We start from the raw sequence: 10,604 nt of genomic DNA on the forward strand, positions 1-10,604 counted from the left end.
TATTCTGACAGCAGTTTGATTATAAACATTTGACTGACTGAAGGATATGGGGATAAATAAAAGGCTTTTGCTCTCTTGAATGAAACAGATAATCTGCTACTATTTAGGAGCTAAATACTACATCTCTCTCAAACAAATAAGCAGTAAGGGTTCTTTGCTTAAAATTTTAGAGATTAACATCTCATTGGAAAATAATGTCTTCAAAGAAAACTTCCCATAAAATGACCTGGAAGGAAACCAACTGATAGACCTCACTATGACCTTCAACAGCCTTGGTAGCGTAGCAGTCAGCATAACACTTTACAGCGCCAGCGACCCAGGTTCGATTCCGGCCACTGTCTGTAAGGGGTTTGTGCGTTCTCCCCGTGTCTGCACGGGTTTCCTCCGGGTGCTCCGGTTTCCTCCCACATTCCAAAGACGTATGGGTTAGGAAGTTGTGGGCATGCTATGTTGGCACCAGAAGCATGGCACACTTGCAGGCTGCCCCCAGAACACTACGCAAAAGATGCATTTCACTGTGTGTTTCAATGTACATGTGACTAATAAATATACCTAAAAAAATCATTAATGGATTATCAAACACTAAGGGTCCCAGCACCAGTCCCTGTGGTACACTACTGATTACAAAAACCCTCCACCACAATACTCTCACAAAAGTCCTAGATAATTGTGGCAGAAATTGTCTACTTATACTCAGGCCACCACATATTTGCCTTCAAGTACTTGCTATACCTACATGCTTTGTTCCTGCTACAAAGACACAGCCATCTGAACATTCAAGTTTCTAATTATTCAGCTTTTGTTTCTCTGCCAGAATAACTTCATTTCTGCACAATGTACTCCCACCTGCCAGGTTTTCCCCATTCAATTCATAACTCTTTGCAAACTTCATTTTCCCATCCTTGTATAATTAGCAAACTTAGTACAACACACCAAGTCTGCAGCACCGATTCATCAGGCAACCTGTTGGTCAGACATTGCAGAAACATCATGCACCGCAGAGACTGTAGATGGCATTTGAGAATCTCAAAGGACTTCATTTAAAATTAGCCTAGAAAAGTTGGGACTGCCTTGCAAGCAAATGGAAGAGGGCCGATTTGATTGATAGTGAGCTTTTCTATCATGAATTGTAGGAATACAGTTTTAAGGCAAAAGAGGGATAAATAATTTAAAAATGATTTGGAATGTATTATCCAGAAGAGTGGTGGAACCAGATATAGCAACTCAACAGCAAACTGCAGTACAGTCGAAAAAGACAAGGGCATGACAAATTAAATGGCCTCCTGGATCATAAAGGTCTAACCTTTTTTCGAGAATTTGTAACCAAGTAGCACAGTAGAGTATTCCAAGATACTTTCACACTATCAAAACAGAATTTGACACTAATTAAGTTTTTAGAAATCTAGGTCAAAGGTTGCAATTTCTGAAGGAATGCCTTGAAAGCAATGATAGAACTCAAGGTCCAAGCAATTGGGGCAGGAGGTGCAATTGGAGCAATTGCATGAAAGAATATGCAAAAGGTGCACATAAACAATCTTGGGGCCCATTTATTCACAATAGAGATCACTTGCCTTTGGGAGGCCAAGGAGTAGATCACCATTGTAGACAACAGGAATGAAAGCCGAAAACAAAAGAAATTTACTATCTGACTTCAGATTTGGTACAACAGGCAACCACACACAAAAAAAATCACTGCAACCTGCTCAAATTGATACATAAAACTTGCACTAAAGAGCACTCAATTTGTTTGAAAATAAAAGTGACAAAACAAATTGTTTGGATATTTTATTGCAGACTGGTTTCACATTTTAGAAAAAGAATCCTAAGATTTTTCCTCCTGTGTGTTTTCGTTTGGCCTCTTCATGGTCCATGATGCCAGCTGAGGTTGTGAGAACGAGGTACCTATAATTTAAAAAAAAGTTTTATTTCCTAATGGCAAACTTCTGGCTTCAATTCACATTCTTTAATGCAGTAGAAAGCAAGCTTATGCCACTGTCCTTGGAAACAAGATTCTTGGATTGGACTGAAGTTTATGCATACCCAAATTTCTTTGCATTAATGCTCAAGATATTGGTATCGACATTTTAGTCTTTAAAGGCTAGATTGCTGATTTTCTAATAAAATGCCGATCATAAAACCTTCTCCAAAGAATGAAAAGGGTGTCATGGACAAAAAGCAATTTGGACCCCAAATATTGCCAATCATATTCCAAAAAAATCAACTTCAGACTCAAAATAGCTGACACAAATTAAATAAACATAGAAATCTCGTCTTTCAACTGTAAAGTATTTCCCCCCCCCAAGAACTTCACGTAAGTTTTCAACACAGGGGGTTGATATTCAGCACATCAATTATATGCCAGCTCTGTGTAAAAGCAATCCAACTTGTCCCAATCCTCCATGGCACTGCAATTTCTTCCCCCAAGTACTCATCAAGCTCTCTTCTGATCTCTACAATTACTCTCCAATAGTCTACCTTGCAGCACAGTCCAGATTCTAAATCACCCCTTACATTATAAAATAACTTAATGTCACTTTTCATTCTTTTGACAACATTTGCTCAGTGTTCTCTGATTCTTGATGCTGGGTTTGCCTCCAGTCATGGTTTTAAATCTCAGATCTCGTCATTACTGGAACCCAGGAGGTAACAAGTCTAACTACTCCATACAACTAAGGTTCCCTCATCTCTGGAACCAATTTAGAAAATCTCTTCTGAACCCCAACTGACAGTTCTTGTTCTTGCACTGTTTTTAATTTATAACTCCCAAAATTCTGCAGATATTCTTAAAACTCTAAACTGCCCTGCCACTTTATTTCTGCACATATACCCCTAGACTGTTCCTACACACATTTAGAATTGTGCTCTAGTTCATTTGCTACATTTATCCCCAATGAATTATAAAATATTTTTCTACATAACATTTGAACTGCCCCTATTGCGGACCTTCAACCATTTGAAATCTATTCCCATTCTCCTCAGATCACTACACTCCCAAGTTTTTCCAATAAAAATTACTTGCTCTACAAGCTGGAATGATAAATACACAATTTTCTTATGTAATACCACCGCACCCAAACAACAAAAATATGCTGTAATGTTCACCAGGAGATTTTTAAAGACGCCTTGAGTATCCATCTTGAATTTACAGTAAATTTAAAATGGATAACCAAGCATTAAGTAAATTCTTTTCATTTCCAACTAGCCAGAAATTTATTCATTTAAGTGATAAATTCGAGTTAGAATTAGTTTACATGCCTTGGTTCTTTTATATATTTAAATGTAACAATCAATTCCTCCAACTATGAAGCACAAAATACTGCTGCAGAGAAGATACAGCTGACAAACTGTTAAGATTAAAAATAAGCTATGGGCAGAAAAGGAATTACACCCATATGTACAGAAAATTGGACAGATCACATTTTTACTTTATCACTCCTCACTTTAAACAGCCTTGTGGTACCAGGCAGCACTGGTGTGAGCCAATCACCCCAACATACACATACAACACCCAGTTGTACAGATGCTCATTTAGCTAGGTAGCAATAAAGTGAAGAAGTAGGAAATTGTAGTTTTAGGATTTTGGATTCACAAGAGGGCAGTTCAGTAGTTAACTTGGTGGATTAAAACTTTAATCTGAATTTAGCTTGTGTATACAGAAATTTTGATCCTTTGGAGTTGTTCATTGAATCCAAAAACTTAAAACTTATATAAAGTTGTAACATAGATAAACCAGTTGCAGATAGTCACCCATCCCAAACAAATCTGACCTTGCGCAGCAGGAAAATTCAAAACTTAATTTATAAAAAGTGCAGCTAGGTGTCTCATCAAGAGCTAAATAGCAAAGGGATTCATTTTCTTATGGAATGGATGGATACACCAGAGGTTGCAGCAGGAGGATAGAGATTTCAATCATACATTACTGAAAAAAGTTTCTCAAATACTCCCGATCAAAAACTGTGCGTGCCAATGCAATTACAAGAAGTGAAAAGTTGGCATATTAAAAGAGTAGTGAAATTCGCATCAGCAGGCACATTAAACAGTTTTCTACACAATGAGCAGCTCTACGAATTAATCCTTTTCACGCAAACCGAAGTCAAAATTAGCATATTAGACCAATCTCTGCAGTTCAAAGGCTTAGCCTGAACGAGAGAAAAGCCAAAGGCAAACATACATCAACTGATGGATTACACTGTCCCTTTTACACCCACTGCCTGTACTTCCACGTGTAATTTACAATTCTTTTAGCTAGTCTTGTAAAAGTTAGTCCCTTCCTCATACATAAATTGAAGGAACCTCTAAAGTAGTTGGATGCTGGTAGATTTTTTGCATTACTATTTCCAGATTAAAGTAATGCGGACAAGGCTAATACAAGACTTCATTCAAGCTAGCAAGTTCATGACATAGCTTCTGAGACCTATAACACGTGTCACAAGTGTTCGCTCATCGGTCTTTGGGCAATGATCAAGATGTAGAGGAATGATTAGGAAGAATACATCAAGATGAGGGCAGGAATTTCCTTTGAGATGCTATTAGAAAAATCTTGTTGATGCTGTGATAAGCCTGAGCTTTTGTGCATGCAGATGTTGAGAAGACCCAAGTTCCCAGTTTAAAATAAAATGTTGCTATTGCAAAGAGACAATAGGTTTTGTTAACAGACACCTCCTACATCCAGAAAACTGAAAAATTCACCAAGACAAATGTCAAGCTGATAAGCAGCAGAAATTTGGAAGACTGTAAGACAGTGATTTACAGCGATCTCATTGATATGGGAAAAAACTGGGTCTAGATTTCCACCTTCCTTTTAGCAGTAGCATGTAAATCAAAGGAATTTCCAGTCTAAGCTGGAATGATAACCAAGACAAGCAGGAATCAAAATGCAGATTAATGTAATGTAGATTGTAGTCAAACGATACAATAAATATTTACATCCCCAAATGTGAAGAAACAAAGTGCTCGAAATACTCAACAGGCCAAACTACCCAAAATATTTCCAATGCTCTCTGGTTATGTTACAAATGCTCTTTGAAAGCAAATGGAAAGATGCATTTCATTCCAAGATGCTTAAAACACTGCAGTAAGGGCCAGTTCTTCTTTGAATAGTGCAAGTCAAAACTCTAAATATTACATGGTCAACTCAACTCAATATAGATTTTTTAAAAAAGGGGCATGCATAGCCGCACCTAATTCAGTGCCATTTCAATCTCTGAAGGATGACAATTTTTAGTCTTGGGGTCCTTAATTCAAAACTCAAGTCACCTCCCCTCCCCAAAGCAGCATATCCTCATTTTTGTTATCTCATACTCAAACATCACCCAAGTAATGAAACACATCAATGTTGTGGTCTTCAAATCAGGCTATACCCTATGACTGAGGTCTATACAGCTAGGATGCTGGCTGACAGTTCTCAATTCCACAGTAACTCCAGGTGACCCTGTTCACTTCCTCAGTTAATCAATAGCAACTTAAGCACGCTAGGCAGGCAGCTAGAATCACTACTACATTTTGCCCTGTGATATTGCAATCAGCATACCCTACAAAGCAGCCAAAAAGAGAGCCAGAGAACAACAATTACACAAACTGACTTTTAAAAAGAAAATAGACCCCAAATGCTATTGAGGCACAAATAGTACAGAGATGGAGATATTAAAACCAGGTACCAAAAGCTGTGGGTTTAAGACTTTTCTTGAAAATGGCAGGAAACTCCAAGGATCTGATGAAAGCAAGACCACTGATGGCAGGAACATAGACCAGACCAGTACAGCACAGGAACAGGAAGATGCATCAAGTCAAAGAATGCAAAATCAGCAGGATTAGTGGTTTGGCACAATGACCAAAACAAAACCAGAGTAAAAAGCAGATACAAATCAGAAAGCTGTACAAGGCAGTCAGTCATTGAACAGGAGTATTATAAAAATCTATGCAGATACCCAAGAGCCAATAAGCATTCTTACCCAAACTGACGGGAAGGCAGAAGACCATTCTGCCACCTTTCTAGTTCTTTTACTTGAACATCAAATCTGGGGCTAATGACACCACACTATTAAGAAACAAAATAAACAAGTCAGGCTATGCATAATCTATTAGGTGTTATTCACCTACCTACACAAAACAGTTAACATGGCACACAAGTACTTGAAAATTATGCAGTTCTTGCCAAACTATGTTATCAGTTAAATTTGCAAACCAATGGCAAAGAAAAATACATTGTTTTTGGAATAAATGCACAAATCCAACATACAAAGTATATACTCTACAAGACCAACACAAGCAGCAGTACATGCAGTGATGAAATATTTGCAACAAAAACAGTGAAATAATTGACACCCAGATGGCAAGAACATTCACTCCTATGAAAGGTGAATGCTAAAAAAATGTTGTTAAATGTATGGGAATTGCAGAAAACAGATTATGCCAAAAAAAAATCTGGAGAAACATCTGAAAGAACCATGAAACAAGTGATTAATAAGACCTAAAAAAAGTTGTAACAGATGCGTTTACATCAAAAAATCTGTTCTTTACCTTGTTCAGTCTCCCTGTGAGGTTAACAACAATTTTTCCACCCCTGTGATCATCGATAATCTCAAACTCTCCAATGTAGCCTGCAAATATGAAAACAGTGTTTTGAGGTCAGAACAGACACTCATTGATTTATGAACACTTCATATGCATTCCCAGAGCAGAAGTTCTTAATTTTGATGGTTTGGATCAGAAACCAATTGAAGACTTCTGTACTAAGCAATAAACACAGATGTTCTGGAAAACCACCAGAGGACAGGTGGAACATTATTTCTCTCTCTGCAGATGGTGCTTCACTTGCTGCGCATTTCTAATATTTAGCCATTTTCAAATTTCCAACCTCTGTAACCGACTGCCATGAGTAAAACAATGTATATGACAGAGCCAAGTAAGATTTTAACAATACAATTTTATCAAAAGTAATCCTCACCATGCTTCATCATTACAGTCAGGAACCTCACAATCACTTTGGAGCATGGCCGGATGAGAACCTGGCGTTTTCCACGTTTCTCTGCATTGTTGATGCTTGTAAGGGCATCAGCAAGAACGTTCATGCGCACCATAATGCCTAGAAGAGGAAACACAGCAGTGTTCTGAACAAGCAGAGGCAGATGCACTTAGCACAGAAACAAGTCCACCAGCCCACCAGGTGCATGCTGACCATCAATACCACCCATTTACACCAATCCCCTTTACCAGCATTTAATTTGTAATCTTGGTGATTCAAGTTCAGACAATTAAATGTAATGAGAGTACCTGCTTTCAATATGCCTCCAGTAGTCCATTTCAGATAGCAATCATCCTCTAGGTGAAAAAATTATTTTCCTCATATCACTTCCAAACTTTTTACCCCTTACCCTCAGCTTATGCCCTCTAGTTTTGCATATCCCTGCTCTGAGGAAACATTTTCTATTATTTACCCTACCTATACCTCTTAACTTCGTATATTTCTATTGGGTCCTCCCATAGCATCTTTCACGCTAAGGAAAACAGACCCAGCCTATCCAGTATCATAACCAAAACGTTCCATCCCAGGCCACGTCCTGGTGAAACACCCGTACAACTTTGGTTAGACTACATTTGTGTGCAGTTCGCCACCACACGGCAGGAAAGATGTAGGAGCAATGGAGTGCAGAAGATTCAATAGGATAGTGTGTGAAATGGAGGACTGTAGTTATGAGGAGAGATTGGATGGGCTGGGTTTATTCGCACTGGAATGTAGGAGACGGGGTGAGCTTACAAGTTTAGAAAATTATGGAGGGGCAGACAGGATAGCCAGCCAGAATCTTTTTCTCAGGGCAGGGAGTCTAAAACTGGAGGGAGGGCAAAGGTTTAAGGTGAAGGGCGAAATTTAGAGGAGATCTGACAGGCATGTTTTGAGGGGTAATACTTGGAACAAGCTCCTCTTGTATTCAATGCCCCAGCTAATAAAAGAAATACCATATATGCCTTCTTCACCACAAGCTACCTGTGCTACAACCTTCAGGAATCTATGGACTTCAGAAATCCAAGGTCCCTGTGTTCCTGAAAACTCCCTAAGTGCCTGACCGTTCATTGGGAGTAGTAATAGTGTACGACATACAAAGTGCATCACCTTAAACTTATCAGAAATTCAATTCCGTCTGTCATTGCTCTATCTTACCAACTGATCAATATCACCCCAAATTGATCATTGAATTGAAATCTTCTCAATCAACATCTGCAAAGTTACTAATCACATCTCATATACATTCAAATCCAAGTCTTCAATTTATATAAACAGTTGGGGTCCCTGCAATTAACCCCACGACACATCATTGGTCATCGTCTTCAACTCAAAAATAACCCTCCACCACCACCCTCTGTCTATTACCAGGGCAATCTTGGATCCAATTTGCCCTAGATCCCTTGAAATCTAACCCTTTGGACCAATTTTCCATGTGGGCCCTTGTCAGACATTGACTACATCAACCACACTGACCTCACCAATGCATATATCTGTAGAACAGCACACACAACCAATGTTAGCACGGGGAATCGGGGGGGGGGAGGTCATCGAAGTGGGTAAAAGAGTCAACAGAGTAAGAGTGAAACCAGCAGGTTTTTCTGGGGGCTGGGAGGACGAGTGTGTGTCAACATTACACGTCCTCCCAGTCCCCAGACATACCCGGATCTCCGCGCCACCACCGGTCCGGGCTCCATCCCACCGCCCACCCCCCACCTCACTCCATCACCCCAAACCGTCCCTTCACTCAGGACGTGGCCCCAACTGCCTGCTCTCCACCCCGAGCCCCAGGCGCCGCCGCCTCTTCCCAATGAACCACATGAGGGAGACTTCCAGACACGGAGGTGGGGGGGGGGGGCGATAGTCCAGCACAGAATTAACACCAACAGCGTGCGTACCTCAGGCCAAAAGTCCTACAGAACGAAGCATTGCTTCGCCTACTTGATTTCAGTTAAAAAAGTAAAACTCGATGCCTTAAAATGAGGCCGATATAAAACGGATTGCGAGCAGCCCGCTGCTTCGAGCATCTTACCGGTTCGTCAATATGGCGGAAAGAGGAGGAAGGAGAAAACGCGGCGCATCATGGGACATCGCTGGCCTTCGCGCGTTCACCGCGCCCCACGTGACTCAAATCGACTTCCAGGCTGAGTAATCAACACGCCCCCGGCCATCGACATTCCCAGTCTATCTTGTTCTATTAAGCTATGCCTAGTAATTTAGCAACGGCTTCTGGACTGAGACTCGGAGCCTCTTGGGCAGCCGTCTCCTCTCTGGTTCGTATTAAACCCTACCTGTTAATGTTTTAGGCACGGCAACAGGTAATACAAACTCGGTTTCAATGTTTGAAGAGTAAATGCGGAGACGCTGCAGTCACCCGCCGTTCAAATCTGCCCCCACAGAGCAAACTGGCGGCGAACAGCAGATAGGACGTTTCAGCATCTCGAATAACCAATCCGCTGGAAACGTAATTATCAAAACAAACAGAAAATGTGTTAGTTTTAATTTGTTTTGGTTTATTCTGCTCTAACAAATAATCCATGACGCACTGCACAAATTCCTCTTCCACAGTACCCTTGCCAGTTTGATTAGTCCAATCTTTATGCAGATTAAAATCACCCCTTATAATTGCACATCACTTCTTACATGCCTTTGATATTTCCTCATTTATGCATTGCCTTATTGAGAGGTAATAATTGGGACCTAAAGACTACTCCAAGTAGTGTCTTCTTTCCCATGCTATTCCGTGTTTTCACCCAAACCAATTCCACTTCACTATTCACTGCATCTATATCGCTACTCAGCACCTTCCTTGATTAATAACGCTAGTGCATCTTCTTTCCCCTTTTGCGTATTCTAATGGAATGTTGAATAACCTGGAATATTCAATTCACAGGCCTGGTTACCCTGCCACTATATCTCTTTAATCCCAATTAGATCAAATTCATTCGTACTGCTAGCTCATCTATCTTGTTACAAGTTTGACCTGCATTCAGATAAAGAGCTTTAAGCTTTGACTTTTTAAATTTTTACTTACTTCAGATTCACTCCCTGCCACATTCTTTTGCTTATATTTGATCAAGGATGTCTCCTAGTGGCTGATGGATATTCTGGATGGATGAACTGCCAGTGGTCGTATGCTGCCAGTGCCAATAACGTAGGCAGTAAAAGGGATGAAGTCCTGCAAAATAAATTTAAAGAACTAGCTGTTAAGTAAGAAAACAGGACCTCAATGGTACATAGAAACATAGAACACTACAGCATAATACAGGCCCTTCGGCCCACAATGTTGTGCCGACATTTTATCCTGCTCTAAGATCTATCTAACCCTTCCCTCCCACATAGCCCCCTATTTTCCTCAGGCTTAAAATAAGTCTCAGGGTTGCTTCGCATGCCATGTGATACTACATATAGGAACAGGAGAATGGACCAGATGAATGCATAACCGAAGAGATGATGATAAAGGGAGAAATTGAGATTCCTGCATATGGGGAGAACTAAGAAACACCAAGTCAGAAAACATTGGTGGGGTCTGTATGTAGATTGGTGGGGTTTGCATGTAGTGGTGATGTAGGGTATGGCATTAAACAGGAAATTAGAAATGCAT

The 10,604-nt window shown here is 40.2% G+C and overlaps 1 protein-coding gene across 2 annotated transcripts; it reads right to left on the reverse strand.

The window, feature by feature from the left end:
- Nucleotides 1–1,772: 1,772 nt before the first annotated feature.
- On the reverse strand, nt 1,773–9,060 carry rps15a (ribosomal protein S15a). 2 transcript variants are annotated; one of them, XM_052022269.1, is made up of 5 exons: nt 9,033–9,060; nt 6,947–7,084; nt 6,520–6,599; nt 5,952–6,037; nt 1,773–1,902 (listed from the first exon to the last, which is right to left on the reverse strand). In XM_052022269.1, the coding sequence occupies exons 2-5, from the start codon at nt 7,077–7,079 to the stop codon at nt 1,809–1,811; spliced, it is 393 nt and encodes a 130-aa protein (XP_051878229.1). In that variant the 5' UTR covers nt 7,080–7,084; nt 9,033–9,060; the 3' UTR covers nt 1,773–1,808. The 2 variants fall into 2 exon arrangements, with proteins under 2 accessions (XP_051878229.1, XP_051878230.1); XM_052022270.1 differs by lacking the exon at nt 9,033–9,060 and adding an exon at nt 7,273–7,297.
- Nucleotides 9,061–10,604: the final 1,544 nt, after the last annotated feature.

This window comes from Pristis pectinata, chromosome 8, assembly GCF_009764475.1.
Source record: "Pristis pectinata isolate sPriPec2 chromosome 8, sPriPec2.1.pri, whole genome shotgun sequence".
In the NCBI taxonomy this organism is placed as follows: Eukaryota; Metazoa; Chordata; class Chondrichthyes; order Rhinopristiformes; family Pristidae; genus Pristis; species Pristis pectinata.